General features: G+C 35.8%; 1 protein-coding gene and 3 long non-coding RNA genes across 5 annotated transcripts; all 4 read right to left on the bottom strand.

The window, feature by feature from the left end:
- Positions 1–358: 358 nt before the first annotated feature.
- LOC108855669 (oxysterol-binding protein-related protein 1C) lies at positions 359–4063 on the bottom strand. Of its 2 annotated transcripts, none has more exons than XM_018629542.2 (10): positions 3315–4063; positions 2882–3238; positions 2707–2803; positions 2188–2618; positions 1939–2094; positions 1681–1848; positions 1462–1602; positions 1132–1362; positions 942–1055; positions 359–715 (listed from the first exon to the last, which is right to left on the bottom strand). In XM_018629542.2, the coding sequence occupies exons 1-10, from the start codon at positions 3831–3833 to the stop codon at positions 548–550; spliced, it is 2382 nt and encodes a 793-aa protein (XP_018485044.2). In that variant the 5' UTR covers positions 3834–4063; the 3' UTR covers positions 359–547. The 2 variants fall into 2 exon arrangements, with proteins under 2 accessions (XP_018485044.2, XP_018485046.2); XM_018629544.2 differs by having other exon boundaries at positions 2188–2615.
- Positions 4064–15657: 11594 nt separating this feature from the next.
- On the bottom strand, positions 15658–16307 carry LOC130499912 (uncharacterized). Its single transcript, XR_008938773.1, has 4 exons — positions 16117–16307; positions 15994–16046; positions 15839–15900; positions 15658–15764 (listed from the first exon to the last, which is right to left on the bottom strand). It is a non-coding gene; the product is annotated as an uncharacterized LOC130499912 (long non-coding RNA).
- Positions 16308–16408: 101 nt separating this feature from the next.
- On the bottom strand, positions 16409–17257 carry LOC130499911 (uncharacterized). Its single transcript, XR_008938772.1, has 3 exons — positions 17020–17257; positions 16641–16916; positions 16409–16483 (listed from the first exon to the last, which is right to left on the bottom strand). It is a non-coding gene; the product is annotated as an uncharacterized LOC130499911 (long non-coding RNA).
- Positions 17258–20785: 3528 nt separating this feature from the next.
- Positions 20786–22564, bottom strand: LOC108857523 (uncharacterized). Its single transcript, XR_001950360.2, has 5 exons — positions 22000–22564; positions 21740–21873; positions 21434–21654; positions 21296–21348; positions 20786–21168 (listed from the first exon to the last, which is right to left on the bottom strand). It is a non-coding gene; the product is annotated as an uncharacterized LOC108857523 (long non-coding RNA).
- Between the last annotated feature and the right edge of the window lie 2368 nt (positions 22565–24932).

The following is a 24932-nucleotide window of genomic DNA, read 5'->3' as shown; positions in this document are numbered from 1 at the left end:
AACTGAACGAGTTGTCACAATTCCGACCGCATTACATGTCCATCGATATGTGATTTGGTTTGTTGTCGTCCTTTACGGATTAAAAGTGATTCAAATAGGACACTGTTAACCACGCATCACTCTCAGATCCATCCATACAGAATCAGTCCTAACATAAAAATATTAGAGATACCTCCTTGGCATTTCCAGTCTCTTAACATACACTCAAGTAAGCAAATAAGAATAACATTTATTACGGTCGCATCTCTTGCACGTATTTTACTTAAGTAACTTTGATCATCGCTCTGATTCGATATAAGGCAAATATGATTCCACCATATCCCTCCACTAGCAGGGTTGGACATGAAATTTGTGCACGTGTCGAACTTTTTCTTGATTACAAAAGAAAAAGACAGGAAATGTTCTGTAAGGCAAACTTGCGAGTAAAGAATAAAAAGACCATGAAAAAAAAAAGAGAAAACACCAAACTATAATGAAAAGAAAGGAGGAAGATAAAGATTTTGTGGTTTTAAGAATCGATGAGACCAGAATTGAAACTTATGCTTATTTACTCAATTTGTTGTTCGGAATCGATGTGACCGAAGATATCTGGACAGTTATCCCATGATCCTCTCTCGCGGGCTTCCCAGTACCCTCCTTTGTATCGGTAAGCCTCGCTTCCTTTCTCTTTCGTGAACCACCTCGGCTTCCATCCTCTCTCCTGCATCTTCCTAGCCTGTGAAGCTCGCACACGAGCCAGTTTATATAGCATGTCATTTTTTTATGTGACTAAATCCAAACAAAACTATATAGACCGAAACAAACCCAAACTGCATGATTAACAATGAAGCAACCATATTTTCATTAATTTAATGTTAGAAGTCAAAACATTTTTTAAAGAAAACAGCACATTCATTATCCTGAAAAAAAAACAAACCCTTAGTGAGTGAGACTTGTATTACCTGACGTTGTCGCTGTTCCAGCCGCAACTTCTCTGTGTTGGCCATTTCAAACTCACCGTTTTCCAGATACCTCTGGTCTGGTCTCAGCCTTGAATCTGTTGGTGGCAACTTCTCCTACATCCATATCTCATTCAAGAATTTCTCACTTCAATACAATTTACAAACATAATTAATTCTCTACGGCATTCACCTTCAGCCCAGGTGTAAGCTCGTTCAGCGTGATTGCGAAACGTGTTAGATTATACTTTGTTGTGTTTCCAGGGGGTTTGCTCCGTTTCCAGAGAACTTGAGCTCCTGACATATCTTCGCTCAGTTTCCCCTTTCCAGAACAATCACCCGTCACATAGTGCATGCTCTCATCCCATTTCCCAAACATCGTTGCCACTGTCTTCCCACTCTTGTCTTGAACTATACCATGAACCTGTCACATACTCAATATATGTTATAAATTCATCAGAATTAAAACCAAATGCTCACTCCTAAATCATTCATCAAGTGGTGCCATGTTGAATGTAAGTACCTGGTGAGGATTTCGGTCAATGATCGACTGCTCTTTGAATTTAAGTTTACAAGAGTATTCAGCACTGCCCTCGATACGCATAGTGCCATAGTGATCACAGTAAAGTTTACCAAGTATGAGATTGTATATCGATGTAGTCACCTACGAGTGGAGATGGTTATTAGTAAACAAGAAAGAACATACAAAATCATTATCTGCTTAGTAAATTTTGACTAGTACCTTACTCCACTGAAGGATTTCTCCATCATCAAATTGCAAAGTCAACACACCAACAGGATCAAGCTGAATCGACCGACCCCAAAATTTGCTCTTCAGATTGCTGTCTGCCCAGAATTTCCATCCCGTACCATCGCAATGGCATGCCAAAACCATAGGATGATGACTGACCTGACACCATTACCAATAAGAGGTCTGAATAGCAATAGCTTAATGAGTAAATACACATAAAACCGCATCTGCATGTTGTGAACTGAAAACCTTTTCGGAGAAAAATCGAAGTCCTTTGTCTGGATAATCTGCCTCGTATGTTTCACCTAGCAGTGGGTTAAAAGGTTTGCAGATTCTTCCTTCCGTAGATGCATACCCAGATACAGCAAAAGCAGCGACATTAAGAATCCTCATGAGGCTATTTCCCTGTTAAAAAAAAAGAAAAAATCAGCAATGTTTAAGATGGGCTACCATAAGGATTTTAAAATAAAACTGCAAAAGGGTCCAGATGTTTAATACCCTTTTGCCCCATTCAAATGCTCGATCAAGAAGGTATGAATATTCCAAATCCTCAAAACACTTCTGTAGGGAAGATAGTGGCTCGTTGAAGTAAACAGGTAGACAAACTTTTGTGAGATCTTTGCCTATATTGTCTTTGATCATTGACCAAAGGCTAACACTTTTCTCTTTTTCAACAGGATCAGGTAAACTCTTCCTCCTTTTGACGCGAGGATAGTTGAATCCAACAGACTTGATGGAAGGATCAGTATCATCTTCTGACCCAAAGCCATCATCATCAGAAGAAAACGACGATGTACGAAAGCCAGAACTACTACTCTTGAAAGAACTTGAAGAAAGAAAGTCACGTGTATCAAAAAAAGTGTGGTCTTCCTCATCCGTTTCTGCATCGCCTCGCTCATTATCGTCATCAGATTCAGTGGCAGTCCCTTCTGAGATGAAACACGAACCAAGTAAAAAAAGCAGGTAGATGAAATAACAAAATGCTAAGCTAAAGCACTAGTAAGCTCGAGGACTCACCACTGAACTTCTCGTTTCTTAAATCATTGGGACCTTCATTTTCAGTGTGTCTTTGGCTCTCATCTACAACTGTGTTCTCAAGATCTACCTTTTCTGTCTGGAGATTCAAGGAGAAACAAATAAAATCTCTGTTCCGGAGAAAAAGAAAAGAAACAGAGATAAAAGATATACTTACCTCTAAATGCCGAAGGGTGTCAATGAGAAGCCACTGCTTCTGCTTAAGAAGCACCAACTGGCTCTGAAGTGCTGAGAACTCAGACCTCATAATTTGCTCACAGTCCTGAATAGCTAACTCACTAACTCCTTCATCAACCAAACGTTGCCGAAGCTTCTCCGCGGAGATGGCCAAATTGTTGACCGGCGCCATCAATTCACTGTTAGACATCCTTGGAAACATATCTTTGACAGCTAGCAGTGCCTCAACCCAGGTTGCTCGGTCCTCTCGAGTCTCTGCTCGCAAGTGGAGCCTCTTGGTGCCAGTGAATATGGAAAACCTCTTATCATCTGATCTACTCTCCCGTACTGAAGAAACCTGCACATAGCATATATATATCATATATTTATATCACATTGAATTCAGCTCAGTATCAAAGAAACAATTTAATCACCTTGAGATGTACTTCTCCGAATGGCTTGCGACGGAGTTGGGAAGTGGAGCTGTTTCCACCATGCTTGTTGTGGTGCCTAGCAATCATACGAGTGGACTCTTCTCCGATCACTTTGGATCCCTTTTCAGTTTCAGGACTAACAAAGATCTTATCAGGTCCATGGATTTTATAATAGGAAAGAACACCATCCTGCAACACGAACCACCTTGGTCTCCACCCTCTACCGTAATTCACCCACTTATGCAGTATTCCAGCGATTCCGTTCCCTACGATATCGTTTATCTTCACATCAACCGGCGGTTCTCTAATCGCCAACGCCGGTAGGGCTAGCAGATTCGCCACGTCACTCTGGTGGTTGAAGGATAGACTTTGGAGGACTTGACGACTTGATTGACGGTTAGAACTCTGAGAAGCAGATCGAGTCATCATAGGTTCGGATCGTGTCACACCGAGAGGCGGTTGTTCGGGCAACGACGCCATCGAAGGAGAGTGATCCGAGACGCAGCAGAAAGGGTGCATGTGGACGGAGGTCCTAGGATGATTGGAGATCGTTGGATCCGATGAAGAAACTACAATTCATGGCAGAGCAATGAAGAAGAAGCAGCATAGAGAGGATGAAAGAATCGAGAGATGGTTGTTGGAAATGGGTCAGAGAAGAGGCGAGAAGTTCGGTAGCACAATGAAGAAGAAAGAGTCGCCGGAGAGGCCAAACCACTTTTCTTCTATTATTTTATTCATTTACTAAATTTCCTTTTAGTTTTATTCCATTCAATTGCTTACTTGAGGAAAGGGGCCAGAAAGATCGGTGCCGTCTTTGGAGATTATGACTAGGGTTGGCAAATAAACCGAATTTCAAAAATCCGAACCGAATCCGATCCGAACCAAAATGAAACCGAACTGTTCCAAACCCGATCCGAACCGAAATGAACCGAACTGTTCCGAACCCGGCTCTCCATCTTGTTTTATGGTATTTTGAATTATGGGTATTATCCAAACCGAATCCGAATTTAAATGGATATCTGAATTTTACTTATGTTTTGGTTATAAAATAGATACAAATCAGGCATTTCGAAACCAAAGAACCGATTTTAAACCGAATAACCGACTAGGACGTGGACCTAAAAGTACATTGGGTTGTACCGGTTTTTTGAAGATTTACTAACTCCGAATCAAACCCGATATAATCCGAACCAGTATCGAACCGAACTTTTATATAATCCGAATGGAACTGATTTTGATAAATCCAAAAAAAAAACAAAACCCGATCGGACAAAACCGAAATCCGATCGGGACCCCGAATACCCAGACCTAATTATGATGTGGCGAGGAATTAAAGATGGCTTTTTTTTAAAGTGTTGGAAATTTGATCTTATAACATAAAAAAAAAAATATTTTAAAAACTTCTAATATAAGTTATAAAATCTCATAAATAATATAAAATAAATTATAAAGTCATATAAATTTGTGATGACCATCATTTCCAAAATACAATAAATAAATAAAGTCATATTACAAAAATCAATCTAAAAAAAACTCCATTCATAAAGACGAATCATGTTTCGAAATAAAACTTTTCATAATAGTAGTACTAAACTATTTCGGGATTTAACGAAGTAATCCTCACCTTTTTTTTTGGTAGGTGGTAGGAGACCAAGGTCCCCTACTTTTTATTCAAACTTAAAAACCTTACAAGTAAATCATCCGAGATTTAGCAATCCCATGGATATCATCTGACAAGATGGAAGCAACATGCTCCGGAACAAACTCAAAATACTGTAAACCGAAAGGTAAAGAGGATGCATAGTTAACTAATCCATCTGCTAGACAATTAGCCTCCCTATGCACATGTGAAATCTTGACTAACCAGTCTCTTGATATGAAGTCATAGCACAACCGTACTAGGAATGACAGGGGATGAGAATCATGAATCCCTGTCTTAACAAAACCCACCACACTCTCTGAATCCACCTCCACTTCGAGTCTTCGGACCCCTTTGTACCATGCAAAATAGAGGCCATAATATACACCCCACAACTCCGCCAGTGGAGCTGAGCATATACCAATGTTGATTGCAAAACCTCCTCTCCACTCTCCATACTCATCCCTCATAACTCCACCTGCTGTCGCCAGCCCAGGATTGCCTTTAGAGCATCCATCTGTATTTAATTTGCACCATCCATTCATAGGTTCTCCAACTGATCAGCCTCTCCACTTGTGTCCTAACAGCTGACCGAGGCTTCAGCTTGTTGTTCGCTAGAATCACTTCCTGAGTTTTATCTCTGATAAACTGCACCCTATCTCGACATCTCCCGATCTCTCCAAACACGTGTAACATCCCGAGTTGTGATATGTGAAAAGGCTTAAGAGAATTGATTTGGCTACCTATGTCACCAAAGTTGACTTACCTTTTCCGTCACACATCCGTTTAGAACTCCAGAGTTAAGCGTGCTTGGGCTGGAGTAGTGAAAGGATGGGTGACCTATCGGGAAGTGATTCGCGATACCGTGCGAGTGAGGCCAAAACACGGGGAAAGGTCGGGTGGTGATTGCAGGGACAGTAGACAATGATTTCGAGCCTTGGAAAATTAACGACCGACCGTCGGATGGGATGGGGCCCACGGGCCGAGAGAGCGGGCGTGGGTGGCCCATTAGCCGTGGGCGGGTCGGGGCGTTACAAGTGGTATCAGAGCTGGTTAGCCGTCTCAGTTCTGACCTGAGAGGCGTCTTGAGACCTGTCGTGGGGCGCAACGAGGGCGTTGCGTTCTTTGAGAGGGGGTGAATTGTAACATCCCGAGTTGTGATATGTGAAAAGGCTTAAGAGAATTGATTTGGCTACCTATGTCACCAAAGTTGACTTACCTTTTCCGTCACACATCCGTTTAGAACTCCAGAGTTAAGCGTGCTTGGGCTGGAGTAGTGAAAGGATGGGTGACCTATCGGGAAGTGATTCGCGATACCGTGCGAGTGAGGCCAAAACACGGGGAAAGGTCGGGTGGTGATTGCAGGGACAGTAGACAATGATTTCGAGCCTTGGAAAATTAACGACCGACCGTCGGATGGGATGGGGCCCATGGGCCGAGAGAGCGGGCGTGGGTGGCCCATTAGCCGTGGGCGGGTCGGGCGTTACAACACGTATCCACACCTCCATTTCCAACACCACCACACAGTCAATGCAAACATTACGGGCCACTGATCTCCGTTCGTCGACTCCTCCTTGGTAAGATTTTCATACAACCACGAGAAGAGTGGTTGTGTAAAGAATCTTTGTTGCTTTCCTTGGTTCACAAGTTTTCTCCATAGCCCACTTGTTGCTTGACAATCACGAAGGACATGGAGGATTGTCTCATCTCCATTTCTACATAGTTGGCACATCCCATTATCACTCAAGTGGCGACGCTTCCTTTCCATATTTGTCATGATAACCTGGTGAGAAATCAACCAAAGAAAAACTCTATGGAAAAGTGGTATTTATGAACCAGCTGCTCAAATAGACTCTAGACCTGAAACCAGGATGAAAATTCGAGTTCGAACGACCTTCGAACGGTTGAAAACGGATCTAGTTAAAATCTACAAAGTAGTCTAACCCGTTGATCAAAGGTCTATCTAGTCAACCATTGACCAGATTGATTCACCGAGTCGACTCGGCCGAGGACTAGGTCGAGTCACCGGCTGGCGAGAAGGGACGGTGGCCTACCGGTGGGGTACGGCGATGGCTTACCAGTGGGGTACGACGGCGGAGGGTGATGGCGGAGACGATTTCCGGCAGCGGTGCGTGTAATGCACGTGCATTGACGAAGAAACTTCTGAGGGCGGGTGCGGCATTGTCTGGATTCCGATTACGGCGTGGTTGGTGGTTACGGCTTTGTCTCGACAAGAAGAACACGATGGCGGCATGCGGTTGCGAACAGTGTTGACGAGCTTGGCATGGTCACGGCATGTGGTGGCTCCGGAGACGATCCATGGTGGCTCAGCTCCTTGGGCCATTTCGAATGGATCTGGGCCATTAACGGGGTTTGGGTTATTACAACTCTACACCACTAACAAGGAATTTGACCCCAAATTCACAACAAGAGCTTACTTCTTGCTATCAACCCGTAAAAGCTCTGGGTAATGAATCCTCATTTGGGGCTTGGACTCCCAAATCTCATCTTGAATCCTATCTCTCTCCCAGCGAACTATGACCAACATGGTCATCATACCATGAACCACTTTCACTTGTCGATCCAATATCTTTACTGACTTACACAATGCACACAAATTTTTGCCAAGATCATCAGGTGGCTGCTGCAAAATAAACTATGGCTCTCTCGAGCCTTTCTCAAAATAGACACATGAAACACGTCATAGAAGTCTGATAACTCTACTGCTAAACCCAATCAGTAAGAAACTTCTCCAATCCACTCCAAAATAGGATATGGCCCCATACATCTCGGCTTAACATTTTTTATCTTCCGAGTTTTAGATACTCCAAGAAATGTCCTCATTTTCATGTATACTAAGTCACCAACCTCAAACTCCAAATCCTTACAAAACTTATCTGCTTGACTATTCTCGGTGTCATGAGCTTCCTTAAGCTGAATCTTGAGCATCTGTCTTCTCTACCGTCTCTTGAACCATTGTTGGTTCTATCTCACATTTCTCCCTCACTCATGTCCAACAAAGTGATAAGGCCTACCATAAAGAGCCTCATAATGTGTCATCTTAATGCTCGAATGATAACTGGTGACCATATGTCTGCGGGGGATAAGCTGTGCTCATATAGACCTTTATCCAAAACACACTCTGAAAGGCTCTCCAAAATCCAGATGTGACCTTTGCATCTCGATCCGATACAATGCCCAGAAGAACTCCATGCAATCTCACAATCTTACTGATGTAAGTATGCGCCAACTGATCAGCTATGTTTGTCTTCATAATTGCTAGGAAATGAGCCGACTTGATGAGTCCATCCAAGATCACCCATATGCCATTATTTCCTCCTGAGGTGGTCGGTAACCTTGACACAAAATCCATAGTCACCATGTCTCATTTTCATTCTGGCAATGGAAGGTTTGCCAATAACCTGCTAGGCACCTAATGTTCAGCCTTAACCATCTGACACGTCTGACACAGCGATACAAATGTCATCCTTCTTCATACCGAACCAATGGTAATATCGCTTCAGATCCTTGTATATCTTCTTGGTGTTTCCCGGATGAATAGAAAAATGTGAGTGGTGTGCTTGCTGAAGGATCTCTTTCCTTAACATGTTATCGTTTGGCATTCAAATGGAGGGAGAGCAATAGAGCCGCCGACTTTATTTCGGAACATGTATTTCCCGCTCGAAGCTGTATGATATCTAGTACTCTCAATCTTGATTTGCTTACATAAAGCCTCATCAGCATCCTGAGCTTTGCGTATTCTCAATAGCAAATCTGCCTGCTCCACAGCCTCGAGGCCAGATGACTCTTCTCTCCCTCTACAGTAGTGATATACCATGGATTTCACCCATTATTAGCCATGGTATATAAGTATATTAGGATATGATTACTATGTTTTGGAGTGGTTCATGAGTGTTTTGGAAGAAAGTGGTGATTTTGAAGCATTTTGGAGATAAAATGAGAAGTTACCCGAGCTGGTCATCGAGCCAGACCAGAGGTCGACATTCAGAGTAAATAATCGATCGATGCACACTATGTGTCATCGATCGACAGCAAAGCGCACAAAGCCCGACTTGGTTCTAGCCGACTTAAAGCCCAAGATTCCACTTAATTGTAAGATTGCCCCTGACAAGTTTTAACCTAGTATTTATGTGCTCTGCCATTGTTCTAGGCATCACACGCTTTCTTATTTTCATATTTTTTTCTTCACAGCAAAGGTTTTTAGGATTTTTAGTAAATTTGTGATATTACGTGTATACGTACACCAATTAACCTAATGTGCACACTACCATAATCGAATGGTATGTCGATGTAGCACTTTAGGATCGAATCCACAGAGACCAACTATTACACATTATTTCTATGGGATCAATATCTAGCTAAAACAATAATGGGGTTTTGTTTGATTTGTAACGTGCAAAGCAAGTAAAATAATGTAAATGAGAATTCAATTTAAAAAGAAGCCAGCCTAGGGTTACTTCATCGGGTGTCAATACTTGTGAGCTAAACAATTATTCAAGCGCTAATAAGAACAAGTCCAGAACTCGGATCACTCAAGTAGAACAGCCCACTGTCGTGGAACTGCCCCCTATGCTGATCGATCTTGATACCTAAACTCTCGTTTGGATCAGGATGCGACAACAAGCAATAGAGATCAGGTCCGATAGGATCACAAAACACCCTAATATCTACTTTCGCTGATTAGGGATGCAATGCTTATTCAAAACAGATCTAGCAACCTATTACACGGTTAATGAACAGGTTAAACCTATGATCTAACATTAAGCGGCCAGTTTAATGCAAGCAACAAGAGCAGTTATGAATGAAGACAATCAATAGATTCACTTATCTATGTTTAGCCCACGAAATCAACACCCTAGAACCCTAGACAAGCTAGATCGACTACTCAATCATAATAAGAGAAAACACATAGATTAAATCTGAATAATATTGCATGTTAATAAAAGAGATAGAAAGAGGGTTCAGGGTAGTCTTCTCTATGGAGAGAGAGATGGAGCCTTCTCTTTTTACAATAAGCAAAATCCTCAAATCCTAAAGTCTCCAATGGTTTCTTGTGTCTAGAATAGCATAGAATAATAATGAGAAACAGAAAAATATGATATATCAAAGCCACATGCGGCTGTGAGAGAAAAAAAGATAATTAGGGCAAATCCGGAAATAATAATGGTTTCCATAAAAATATATGCCGTTGGAACAGTCATTCGGGTTGTTCCGCTCGATCGGGAACAGTCATCAGACTGTTCTGCGTGAAAATCACCAGATTGCACTTTTTCTGCCTCTTTTGCTCCAACTAGTACGTCTCCCATCCAATACAACTCCAGACCTGTAATGACCCGAAAAGGACTAGAAAGACTCGATAAGGACTTGAAAACCAATTGGAAAACATATATACAAGATGTGTAAAACACCATATATCAATTTGGAGAGAAGATCCAAGACTCCTTCAGAGCTTGTCATTGGAACTCCAGTTTTCTTACATATTATATTCTATGCAGTTTTTATTATCTCTTGTTATGTTTTGCTTAGTTATATCTGAGTAATTCACTTATTAGGTTTAGGGTTCAAATAAGTTATGAAGGATTAGTCTCAAATATAGAATTTCTAAGTTGTGATATTCATCAATCGAATTTTTTTTACTACTTGTGTTCTAGAGTACCTAACTAGAACTCTGATCTTAGAATAACTAGGCACAAGCGACAACTTGGTCTCTTATCTGAACAAATTCTTATTGAACTAGGATTGTTAGAAACATGCGGTCTAATGGACGGTGAGGTCTAATGGACGGAATGGGTTGTCACATAAAAAGTCGACTTTCAGACCTTTTATCGGATTTTGAGATACAATTGTTGTTTAGTAACGCATCGGTCTCGAGTGAGGATGAGACGGGTGTTACATTTTGGTATTATCTGAACTATTCTATTTTTTTTCTGAACACCCAAAAACAAATACTGATATTTAATCTGAAAACTCAATGTTTTTTTACTTTTCAACCTGAATTAACCGAAAAATCAGAACGAAACGAGAACCGAATGTGATCGAAAGTTACTTCAGATATAAGCCGGTTCCCAAATTTATTATCCTAACTGAACTAAAAATCAAAATAATTGAACCGAAACTAAACCAAACATTTTATATACCCGACCGGGTCCTAAACCTCTAAGACCGAAGAACCAAACAACACGAATGAACCGAAGCGAAAAAAGAACCAAATGCCCATGGCTAGGTATATTCATGGAATTATATTCTAAGGTTGGTAGTCTTAGATGTGGCTTACAACTGGTCATGGTAATAGCAGTATTTTGAAGGATACTTGATTACACACGTTTTCAAACCTATATTTTGATATTGAGGTTTTGTTTGAGAAAAACAAAATTCTAAGTCTGTAGGAGTTGTTGATATGTGTTTTTTTTTCTAACCTTTGTTTTTTTGAGTCTTATATCGAGTCAACATGTTTGTTTTAGAGTCATTTAGTAATTTTCAGAGTCTTTCCAGGTTTTAGGTCAATTTGAAACAGAAGGTATCAATTTCAAATAAAGACTTATTGTAGATGAAGAATTATGCAGATACTTCAGACGTTTAACAATGGATGGATGCGTACCCACTGATGAGCTGAGCTCATTTTTGGACACAAGATAGATAACTAAATTGGCTTTACTTGTATGTATGCTGATTTAATATGAGAAAAATACTATTTTTTTTTTGGTTTTCCTTAGTTTTGATTTTTTTTCAAAAATTTGATTTTTGTTTGATTTTAACCTATATCTGCTATCTTCACCAATTGTTTAGCTATATACATATTTAGTAATAGAGTGTTTTGGAAATGAATATGTACTCTACTTATGGGAAAGTTTTATGAACCCCTTTTTTATTTCTAATAAAAGTATGTATTTTCATCATTGATCTGCTATTTCTCTTACTAAATTTATGAGTAGATCATAGTTAGGTTAGGGTTTTAAAGAATTCACTAGATTTTGACCCGCCCTTTAGAGGGCGGGACAATCATTTTGTTTTCTTGTTCGATTTTTCATAAGTGTGTTTAGGGCGGGACAAAATTGCCTTCTTCCAGAAAAGTCTTGCTAAAAAAAAGATTTCTTTTCTCTCTCAAAATAGAATACTAAAATCTGATACATCCTCCATCGACACCAATCTTTGCAGTTATATCTCTTCTCACTTATTCTTTTTATCAGTAGATCATATGTTCATCTGAATCACTTTTGAAAAATCGAAAACACACATATAAATTTTTTTGTCTTTCCAGAAAAGGGTTGCATGCGAATCCGATATCATAACTTTTTAATCGGATGAGCTTCGTATGGTTTTCTATATCTCAAAAGAAGATCTGTAAGAAAAGGCATTTCTCCATCAAAGAACAAAACGAAGATCGAAGGTTCAAGGACCCAACTAATCCGAAATGGTCAGGTAAATATAATCTAAATTCTTTTTGATCTTCTAAAGATTGTAGGTTTATCTGATCGATTTACAAAAATTGATATCGAGATCTAACTTTGTTTGTTCTTTTTTTCTAAAATGTATTGCATGTCGAACGAAGATGGGCTATGTGTGTTATTGGAGCGACTTCAGATGGTTTCAGATATAATTTACAAATATCTGAAGCAATTGAGTTTGATATTGTTCACACTTTGTCAAAACCATGAAAGGTTTGTAATCGAAATGATTTCTTCCTTGTAAAAAATACTCCATTTTCTTCCTTTTGGAATGATTTGTGAATTAGTTACCTTAGTTATGTTTCTTTATTGCAGTATTCACTGGAAGTAACATGTTGTGCTGGTGTACTACTCATATCAAAGAACTTCAAGAAATAAGTAATATCAAATCACTGCAAAGTCTAAAAAATGTAAGTATTACTTAATATACTCATGTTAATTTAAATAATGAATGGAATTGATTATGGTTAGTTTGTGTATAGAACTGCCTGTTGGTTGTTATAAATTTATTTCCTCCTGTATATAACTAAATAGACTCGTACCAAACTTAAGACTCCGTTCTAATCATTACGGTGATGATGATGTTGGTTGTATCTGATACTTATTGGTCTTATTACTTTTTGTTTATAAAATTTCTTTTAGGCTATCTATTATATTCTACATTATTATAACTTTAGTATCTCTATAATATTATTTGAGAAGTCAGTTTCCTATGTGTCGCGCTCATATTAACTCTCACGGTGGTTGATTACATTGATACCCTTAATGAATTAAAAATTTACATTTAAATACTATTATTGAAACTTTTATTTAGTTTCTTTTTAAATTTTCCAAATAACATATATAATAAAAAAGGAAACATTTATCAAGTTAAAAAAATAAAAAATAAAAACGAAAATATATGTTTATATAATATGATTTTATTAAAAAGGAAATTTCACAAATAGAAATATTCCATTTAAAACTATTTTAAATAAATATACTTTTGAAGTAATAAAATATTTCTTATATCTATATTTTCTTAGATGAAAATATATATTTGTATATAATGTGATTTCGTAATCTATAAATTATATTTTACTTATATAATATGATTTCTAAAATAAAATCACAAAAATATTGATATGTGTTCAGGAGCTTCCAAAAATGTATTAGTTACTTATGAAATTAACCTTCTATTGATTATCTTTTTACTTTCTAATATTTTATTTTAAAAAATCAACATATAATTTAATTTTTGTAATTTGGAATCAAATATTTAGTTTATTTTTACTTCATTCTAAGCATAATATATCTTAGTTATAAATAAATTCTTAAAATGTATTTACATATCTAACATAACAACAAACGTAAATGCAAATAATTATAATTTTCATATATTTAAAATAAAAATATTAGTTGAATTTAGAGAAATCGAATGATGCAATCCAATATACCCAAATGATAACTTATTTAAAATCATATGTCTGATTACAATAATATTATATTATTAGTATAAATTATCCATACAAATTATAAATTAATCCAAAATTAAAATTAAACAACAATCAACTATTGTAACATATTTAATTTATAAATATTCGTATCCGTGCATGAGCACGGGAAAATCACCTAGTCACCTATATTCTATTCTACATAATTATAACTTTACTATTTCTTATAGATTTATATGTGTACATTTCTAACTGATATTTTCTCTTACCAATACAGGAGCTCATATGCAATGAGCTCGAAAACGAAGGACTAATGGCTACTATATACGATGCAATGAAAGCTAAACCAAAAAATAAGTAATACTTGAAAGACTTGCCTATTTACGGATTGAAATTTATTTATTATCATAAGGGTATATATAAATAATCGTTTGTTGTATATCTATAAAAATAATCAGATTATTTTCTTTACCTCACGTAGTTGAATCTAGAAAACTATCCAATTGATATAAATTTTTCCCTTGGTGCCATTGAACTTTATAGGATCTACAAATATTGAAAAATATAAGTTATTTTCAATATGCTATTGAAACAAATAGTAAATATTAAACTATCTAGTTTACGAATTATCTTAACTTTTTCCAACGTCTCACCAAACTGTGTGAATTGAATTGTTTCCAGATGTGTATAACTTTGACTTGAACCATGTCGTTTTCCAGTCATCAAGGTATGCTATTTTCTGTTCTGAAGAATTTTCTCTGAAAATAAAAGAAACTAATGCGTTTGCTTTGAGTATCGTACATGCCTATACTTATAAGGAAAGATACGGCCGATTTTTATAATATTCAGGTTTAATCTAGTTGGAGAAGATCTTGTTATATTCACATATCTTGAGCATCAAGCTAATTTAAGTTACAGAAAAATCGATATTATGTTTTGGTGTATTCGGATATTTATGTTAAAATGAATATTTTCTTTTGTAGTTTAAATTGATAGTCTATTTCCATATTTGGGTAGTTACCTAATAAATAGCTAAAACCTAACTTTTTTAATAAAATAAACGTATATTCACTTCACAGATTTCTTGGAGCGGGTATTTTCAATTCAATGCTAATTTATCAGAAAAATACGCTAATAAAAATCCTAATAATATACTATCCGATTTTTTTTAAAGGTTAAAAATCAGGGATTAATGTTTGTTTTGAAGGTAAACGATTAGGATCTAGATTTTGATCCGCGCTTTGAAAGCGCGGAATATAATTTCAGTTGAATCATCAATTTAATTTTATTTTGATTCAATGTGCGACAAAACTTTTAGATTTCAATGTGTGATCTAGTGATTGACGTTTGGAGTACACATTTGGGTTTGTTTCGGGTCTAGCCAGTTTTTGGGGGTTTTTGTGATTAAACTTTCAGTTTCATACGGATAACCCGATAAAATTATATGTTAAAAAATTGAATCCATATATAATTTAAATTTCTCAAAATTAATAATGAACATATAAATTTGAATATATGTTTGCTAAAATACCTAAAGATTTAACATATAATTTTTAAAAATATATATATAAAAATTGTTATCTTTTGGAGATTATGTATTTTGTATGAGATAACCTAATACATTTATGTATATGAAAAACGATTGTTTAGGGTAGATACATAATCATTTGTTGAGAAATTATCTAATAATTGTTTTAATAATAGAAACTATTTTTAAAAGTATCTATACTATTAAATTTCTATTTATTTATTATATTAAAAATAAAAATATAATATAGAAGATATTTTTTATTATTTATTTTAATATTGCATTTAAAATATCAAACTCATTTTCTGTACAGTGTCTTGCAGAGTAAATACTTTGGCGTAAACTTTATCTGAAGTGAACACTTGGTTGCTCCACATAGCACTCCTGTTACAAAGTTTTGTCATGTCATCTCTCACTAATTCTAAAGATATTAAAAGATTAAATGAAGCAAATCTAACCTTTTCTACTTAGCTTCATTCTTCTCCGACCAACCTTTTACTTTCTCTGCTTCCTTTGACACCTAAATGAAACAACACAATTTAGACGAACATGGTTTAAAACACAGCTTTGTACTTAGAGAGCTGTGTGTTTTGAATTAGATGAGCAAAACAACCTCGTTGACTTTTTTTTCTTTTGAAAACCAAGTTTTGTCTACTCTTTTATGATCTGCAAACATGGTTGAAACTCAACAGTGTTAGCTTTACTACAAAATAATGTAATGTCAGTCAGAGCATACCTCCTTCACTTCTCTTAGGTATTTTTGAGCGTATTAAACTGCTAGGGGTTGTGTTGTAAGCTCATTCGATCTGTACAAAAATATGTATCAAATGTTTTATAAGCAATTACTTCTTTAGCAACTAAGCTCCTGAAACTCTGTAGCATTATTTAGCATCCTATCAAGTCTCAACGTCCATGTAAAGCCAATCTTGAACCTGAAGGCACAAAAGTCGCCACTTAGTGTCAGATGCTATCATTCATCAATAGAACTCAATGGTATATATATATTGTTCAAAATAAAACTGATACTTGCCCCATCAAGGTTCACAATAAACGCCTCGAGCTCTTCTTGTGTGCAAATATTTTCAAATTCAGATTGTTTCTACCTGTTCAAGGACCAAAATAAAACCAAAGCACTGAGTGTTTGAGTAGAATGCCAGTTAAATACACAATATTATAAAGAGAGTAAAAATTATATTATATAGCAACAAAAGAACATGAAGAAACAGAGATAGTGATCTATATAAATTAGCGCACACACACCTTCTCTTCCGTAGCATATATATAAGATTTGAGGTTGTTTTTTAACTTCAGCACGAGACTCTTTCGTATTATGTGCTCGTGAACATTCTCCATGAGCTTGGGATCACAGATGTCAAGACCAACTGCCCTGCCGGTGAAAGCTTGCAATCATTGCTGGAAGAAGCTCAGAGGAAGCGAGTGAAGGAGGAAGATAGCTTGTGCACCATATTTTCTTGTTAGCGCTTGGAAGAGGTGCTGAGAGAACACCATAGTTTCCCTCTCTGTTAGAAGAGAAACCTTTTCACACAAAAAAATCGAGTTCATATACGATTTCATATAATCATAAATCGATATAGATTATATCATATCAACCAAAAATTTCAAAAGATTGGAGTTATACCTGATCACCAATCAAGAGAGAAGCTCTTTCCGCGGACTTGGTATTTGCTTCTAACTCATAATCCACCAGCCTATTTTGCTTGGTTTGAAATTAGTCAGGATACTAATTTTCTTAGGATTGGAGGCGACATCTAGATTTATAATACATGTAGAGTAGTATTATGGTTTGGTGACAATGTTGTGAATGGCGACCTTTTATTTATAGCTATCGTGAACTTGAAGACCAAGACCAAGACCAAGACCAAGTAAGATATTGAGGAAATCCCTAGAAAATAGAGAAGGAAATACATAAATATTTGTATAATACCAAATTCGTTTGAAAAGATACGCAAGAGAGAATCTATAAGAGATGGCATAAAAATTTTGTATACCAATTAAGATACCACAAAACGTTTGAAAACATTGAAGACCAAACTAATACATATCAATCATCTATATACGGTGAGAAACCTTACATAAATATAGGTGAATATTAACTATTTTTATTTTATTATATTAAATGGTACATTGAATATAATAGGATATTTTATAGTTTGATATCAATATTTTAATATCTAATGTGTCCTATTATTTTAATTGGTAAAAATAAATCGAAGACTAAGTCGCATATAATCAGAATAAAGTCTACAAAATCGATTAAATCAGTTATGCAACAAACAAATCAATACTGAAAATAAGGGCCAAATAGAATATAACTATATAAGTCAATACGTCTAATTTCTCTAGGGAATATTCCCATAAATGATTACGTAGCTATCATGAATTGTTGTTGTTTGATTAAAAGTAATTACAAAAACTAGGTTTTTGAACCGCGCTACGCGCGGTTTGTATTTTTTGAGTTTATTTTTTAATATTAATTAAAACTTTTTAGTTTTTTACTTGCCCAATCAAATTTATTCTGTTTCACAATAATCATGGTTTAGGAAAAATAAGTTTTAAAATTTTATTATATTTTCATTACGTAATAATGATAAATTGTAAACATGAAAATAAATAATTATATTCATTAACCTACCATTGACTGAAAGTATTAAAAATATTTAATTACAAAATAATACACTTATAATCAAAATTTAAGATGTTTTAATAATATATATATATATGTTAAAACACTAAAACATGGATCATTTTTAAACACATAAAATATTATATTTTGATGTGAACTATACCCTGCTAGGAGACAAATGTATCCTAAAATAGTTGTTGTCAATGTAATCTGATAAATCTTTGTTATCTTAATATAGTATTGCATATTTAGTACAAATGAAAATAGTATAACTCAGAAATCAAATATAATACAACACACATTTTTGTTTGTTCGGTTTTATTAATGCCATGTTGAATTCACGTAACTCTGATGTGAGTTATTTTCATATACCCAATGTTTTTTAGTGATGTCCAAGATTTTTTCCTATGCAACTTTCAATAATATCTAAGTAAAACATTGTAGATGGTTTCAAGGTGAAAACGAACTTTCGTGCAGTGGTTGTTAAATAGATATAGTTAAACATTGCATATGGTTGTTTAATAATAAATGTTTTATTTATAATTGAGGTCATGTGAATGGAATAAATGCTGAATGCATTACTTTAAACCTTTTTGAACATTACTACATAAAACTTTTGGCATCAACATCTTTGTTATGTGAGAATTGTATGTTCAGATTTATTATTAAATATTTGATTTTCTTTAACATGAATTTATTAAAAAAATTGTATTGTAATGTATTCATTATTTCATCCCATATTTCTTTTTATTATCTTATTATTTTATAGATGTTTACCATCAAATAAATTTATGTTGTTATTCAAATAATATATTAAAATAAATTGACTTTAATATTCATTTTTAGTTCATATTTAACTTATTGAGTTTGGATATAATTAGTAATCGTCATCTACCCATCTTTTTTGGTTTTTTGGTAAGAAGAATAACCTTTGACATCATAATAATAATAAGATATGAATACATGATATTAAATGTACTAAAATGTGTATTATGTTACCATGTTTTTAGTTCATCTTTCATATCTATTTTCTTATTAAAACTAATTTGTAAATAAAAATTAAAGAAGTTATTTTGATTAGGAATTACATGAAGCTACTCTTCTGAAATAAGTATTCTCTCCGTTTAATATCATTCAATGAAAATATTAATTTAATTATTACTCTCTTCGTTTGATGTTGTGTCTTTTTTATAATTGTGCTCATGAAAAGAAAAATTAATTTTGTATATTTTCTGTATAAGAATATCATTACTTACAAACACGACCACATTTTAACCAATAAAAATATAAACTGAAGAACAAAGTTAATAAATTTTGCATCGAAATTCTGAAATAATATTTATTTTGTAACGAAAATATTTTTCTACAACAACAATTGATATAAAACATAGAGAGTATTGTATTATTAATTTTATATCATCAACTCTAAGTTCAACTGAAACTTGCTTTTACTCTGTCAATGCTTGGAGTTTTATTATTTTATTTTCTTTGGTCATTCTTCCAGCAATAATTTTGATTTTTTTAATGAATATTTCATATTTTTCTATTTCTTTTACATCCATTAAGAAGCTAGGACGAAGTCTGAATCGCGTAATAGGAAAAAATGATTCTCCTATTTTTTTTAAATTCAATAATAATAATAATAGTTTTATATAATAAAATAACAAAATTAGTAACTCATAATATCATTACATAAATAAATATTAGCACATGTATTTTTCTCAAAAAAATTATGTATTGTTTTACTAAATTGTTTAAAAATAATAATTTCAAATAAAATATTAAATTACTAAAGGTCAACATTTTAAATATGAAGATTATATCAATAAAATAAATTATAAAAATTATATATATTATTAACTATATTGTATAATTTACATATAATTGTACTATTATATTTTAATTGACCAGTTTGTTTGGTTTATTCGGTTTGAATGATTTATATACCAAACCATATATTAAACCATATCTATATACTGCAATTTCTCAAAAATAACATTCATTCGATATATTTGGTATTACTAATTCCAAACCACTTTCTTTATTTTGGCTTTTTTTTTGATAATATTCTTTATTTTGGTTTTGTTTAGTTTAAATACAATTATTATTTATTTATTTTTAATTTTTTTCAAACACATACAGTTTATGTAGTTTAAAGAATTTCTTTTTTTCTAGCTCAACACTTATATTATCTTTTTTTCATTTTACTTTGTTTTTGAAGTTACATGTCGATGTAGTTCTTTGTGCATGTTAATTGTTAAATTTGAACTTGTAGGATGGAGAGCACATATATATAAGAATAAAATTGTGGTATCCTATTTAAAAGTTTCGCAAACCATGGCTTTGATATTGTACTCCAACTTCTCGATACTACTTGACCAACTAAAATAAAATAACAAAGATCTTACAACTTTCTGATTGACGCCCATTTTTCAAATCTATAGGTCTTTATGTGCAACTTTTTGTAAGGAAAAATCAAAACATTTTATGACACACAATACCAACCAAGCTCACTCAAATATAAACCATTCATCACAACCACTACACCTGCAGAAGCCAATCAAACAGACCGGAAGCATGTTCTGTCTGAGATTAAAAAGCAAATAAATTGACATGGGACTGAGATAAACATAAAAATCTTAGCTTGAGGAGCACAATCGATGATATTCAAAAGGTTAAACTCTCAGCTTTATGCTATACATGGATATGTATTCATTTAGAGTCAAATTAATATGGTTCTTTCAAGGGTGGAGAAGCAAAGGATGTACGTTGAACTTGAAATCATAAGCAAAGATAAAGATCACTATCCATCCTATGTGGACGTGAGCTACAAATGGTAAGAAGTCATGTTCGAACCCGAACCCATCTTTCAAAAAAGAATTAATTCTATCAAATCATTGTCTCCTACTTGAGATGTGATCATACTCTACAACGTCCAAGCCAATATTGCCATGAGAAACCGGATGGCATTGTACTGAGGTATCTTACTTCCATCAAAGTCCAAGAAATCTACATTTAACATTTTAAAACCGTTTACTTCCGGTGTAAAGATATCAATACCATACGGAAGTGATGGAAACTCATCATCTTTTTATTCTTCATCAACTACAGAGGGATTAGCAGACCCTGTTGTACCTTGAGCACCTGTTGTTAACAAACAAAATAAAATTAGAACCAACGACCATGGATCCAATTCAAGAAACCAATAAAACTGTTAAGACTTGAATTCCCATGAGACAGTAAAAAGATAGAAAGAAAGTGTAAAATGTACCAGCGATTTCCTTGGTGGTGTTCACCCACCGATCAACCAGCTCCTTCCACTCTCTGCACCAAAAAATAAAGAACTCAAAGCCATATTCTAAAAGAGTAAGAAAGTGTCAAACTTTATGAAAAAATCAATAACTCATACCCGATCAAAGTCTTTGCAAGTTGGCGAACCTCAGTGACAGCCATGTTTCCTCAAGCCATTAACAGACTTTCCGATCTCAGTACTCTGCGAGAACAGCCTTACAATCACTCCCACTTCCAACAAAAATTACCAAAAACGGCTGCGAGTACTTCGTTTGGAAGTAGAGAACTTTCGATTCTGGTGGTTGAGTACTGAGCTCTTTGATTAGTTCCTGGTTTCCCCTGAAGTAGACATAGATGTTCCGGTAAGGACAGTGCAAGAAACACACAGGTCTAATACTAATAGTAACGTTTTTTTTAAACATACCGATAAAGAGAGGAGTTTGTGAATAGTTGAGCAAAGTTGACACTAATGTGTTATTCCATTGAAGGAGTAGTGACGTCGAGTGTTCACGTTGCAGGATTGTATCCATCCTTGCTCTTTGGAACCCCTGCAACAAACTGAAGAATAAGGCTTTTAGTTTTATTACTCCAAAGACTCCAATGGCTATAGTCAAGAGAAGAGTTTTATTACTCCAAAGTCTCCAATGGATATAACCAAGAGAAGGACAAAGACAGATGATTCACCTCAAAGTGAGTGATGTCGTAGACTTCCAGCATATATAACTCATCCACCTCAAAGCTGCCTAGTATTGCGTTGTCAAGCTCATACTATACTCATTGGCAGCTTTTCACACTTATTGAAGACTAAGAGATCAGCACCGGCTATAACCCTTGGCCGAATCTGGTTTTTCTTTGAATGTCTTCTTCACGGCAGAGAGATGTGATGAAGCAAAGCGTGAGCAGAGGAACGGTTCGAGAAGAGGATGTAATTGGTTGTTTGTAGATTGATTACACAGTGGTCAACGGCGGCGGCGAAGTAACGGGAGGAGTTTTCTTTAGCTTTTGCTTGGTCTTTGATTGTTGAATCTTTGAATTTGCATTTTTTTTTGTTTTGATAAGTAGATCTATTTTTAAATCAACTGAATCAAAAAGTAAGGTGAAAGGGCAAGAATGTTGAATAATTGCTTTGTGCAATTAATTTATGGAAAACGAATTCATAGGGAGAGGAAGAGATCAATGGTATCAGAATATTGATGGTAGAGAAGGATACGAAGAGATTCACGGAGGTAGAAGAAATTAATGGCTTTTGACATTAAAAAAACATAAAAAAATAGATGCGCTTACCACACGCGGCCCAGTTATTTAGAGCTCTCTGAGGTGGCAAAAAAACTGGTTTCCTATTGGTTGAATTAAAAATCGACGTGGACACTCTCATAGAGCTTTGTATTGCCTTTTTAGTAGTGTAATAAATACGGATTTTAATTTAAAACATAGATTAAAACATAATGCAGTGGTATTCTCTTGTAAATACTTTCAAAATCCAAAGATTGATAATTTTGTTTTGTTTAAACATGGACTAATCTTTCTTCATCTAAGATGATTATAATGCTTGCATTTGTTTATCACATAGTTCCTGATTCATAGGTTTTTAATGTACGAAAATGAATATTTAAATGAAAGTAAGAACTTAGTTGAGAAAATAGTTTAACCAACATAAGTTGATGTTAAGAAATTTTGTGCACAGAGAATAGAAATTTCTATAAAAAAAATATTTGGTCGTTGAATTCAATAAAAGTAAGTCTTCTTAGATCTATAACATCCCTTATATATTAATTGAGAAACATTACAACCTTTAAATGAAGTCATATGTCATCACTGTTGAGCCCGAATATGGCCTGCTAGCTAGTAATAAATAATAAAAAATAGAAACAGACCGCGAAAGACCTATCACGAATTTAATCCTCAAAAGCAGCTAAGCCAGAGCCAAAGGCTGTAAGCTAAAGATATTCACTACAGAGGTCACGGAAAGAAGGTAGCTCGTGGACGTATAAGTAGGCGCAGAATCCGGTCAAAGGGGAGCTGTTACAAATCCCTCAAATCACGGAGGGGATCTCGGGAACCAGTTGGTAACGATCCATCGGAACCTGAGGCTATTTAAAGAGGAAGAAGACCAAAGAAGAGGAAAACGTTCATTCCTACCAACATTCACACAATCTCTCAAACATTTCATTATTTTTGTAATCACCAAGAAAAATATCTCTTTGTAACCATTCTTTTATCAAGTTATCAATACAAATCAAATTCATTCTACAAGTTCTAACGGGATTCAGCCCGCGTTATCTTTTCCTAATCTTAACCTGATTCAAAATCCAGGAGGTGAGTTTAATCCCTCACATTTGGCGCCATCTGTGGGGACGATAATCAAATCCCTTACTCTAAACACTTGAGGATGAATCCTACCGACCAGACAACGAATCTGTCTGACCCTAACCTCCCAATTCAGAGCGATGCCTCACCGAACGATGGAGGTTCTAGTCTCCTAACTCCGGAGCCTCGACGTGCGGACCACCGATCTGGGCAACAGCCATTGGCTAGCGCTCGAACGAGCCAGACCGCCACTGGAATAACTAACCCAAGATCTTCAGGTGGAACTCCGGGCTTCCAATCACCGAGAATCCTCAGCAGCAAACCGCTCCGAATCAAACGGAGGCTCAGCTTTCTGAGATTCGCCAGATGATAATGCAGTTAGTAGACAAAGCTCAAGAGAATGAGCGTACAATGCATCAGCTAGCTGTTCGGCAGCAACGATTCGAAGAGATAACTAGATCTCTAAACGCTACAACCCAACCACCGCAACGTCAAGGTCCAGGGGTCACTTTCCGAGATCGATTGACCGATCCCTTGTTCCCCCGAGGACGTTTAGATTTTTCTCCTGATAGCACTGTTCCGGAGGGACGAGAACCTGCTTTCCAGACACCTCATGCTGGGACAGCTCCCGCGTTTAACCCTCCCATCACTAGTGCTATGGGAAGTAACGTAGCGACAACCAGCTCTACTCCCAGTCAGATTGCTGACCAGAGCACTCGCTTACCACCTCCGCCACCTATTTTCAGGTCCGGAGCAGGAGTATCCATCCCATCTGGGGGCAGAACATCAGCTTCGGTTTATCAAACCAGAAGTTCGACTCCAAATACGGACGGACATCAAAGGACAGATACAGATAACCCAAGAGCCGGTGAGCGACTTAGCCCACCCGCTACATGGGAAAATGACCCAATACGATTCCGTCAGGAACCTGCCCGTCAGATACCTAATAATGATCCAAATGTCCTTCCTCTAGAGGGACCTGACGCCAATCGCAGATATATGGAGCAAACTCACGCAGCTCTCCTAAAGTTGAATGCTCAAGTCAATAAGGCAACGAGCTCAGCTCCCGAAATCGAGAGTTTGATTGAAGAAACTCGTGGGACTCCATTCACTGACAGAATTTCCAGTTCTTACATAAGAGACACCCGAAAAATTAGAATCCCAGAATATGATGGGACCTCCGACCCAAAGGCCTATTTGAGAGCCTTCCGATTAGCTATCGTGAAAGCCCATTTTACAAAAGAAGAATGTGAAGCAGGTTACTGCAGGACATTCGCTGAAAACCTGGTTGGAACAGCCCTCGAGTGGTT

Source organism: Raphanus sativus, chromosome 9 (genome assembly GCF_000801105.2).
Source record: "Raphanus sativus cultivar WK10039 chromosome 9, ASM80110v3, whole genome shotgun sequence".
In the NCBI taxonomy this organism is placed as follows: domain Eukaryota; kingdom Viridiplantae; phylum Streptophyta; class Magnoliopsida; order Brassicales; family Brassicaceae; genus Raphanus; species Raphanus sativus.
This window is presented reverse-complemented; position numbering and strand designations above follow the sequence as displayed.

Excerpts from the sequence above, each read along its gene's own strand:
- LOC108855669 (XM_018629542.2), bottom strand. The coding sequence starts at position 3,833 with ATGCACCCTTTCTGCTGCGTCTCGGATCACTCTCCTTCGATGGCGTCG. Across the intron at positions 1,603-1,680 it reads AAATCCTTCAGTGGAGTAAG|GTGACTACATCGATATACAA; the intron begins GTACTAGTCAAA and ends CTCCACTCGTAG. Across the intron at positions 1,363-1,461 it reads TTGACCGAAATCCTCACCAG|GTTCATGGTATAGTTCAAGA; the intron begins GTACTTACATTC and ends AGTATGTGACAG.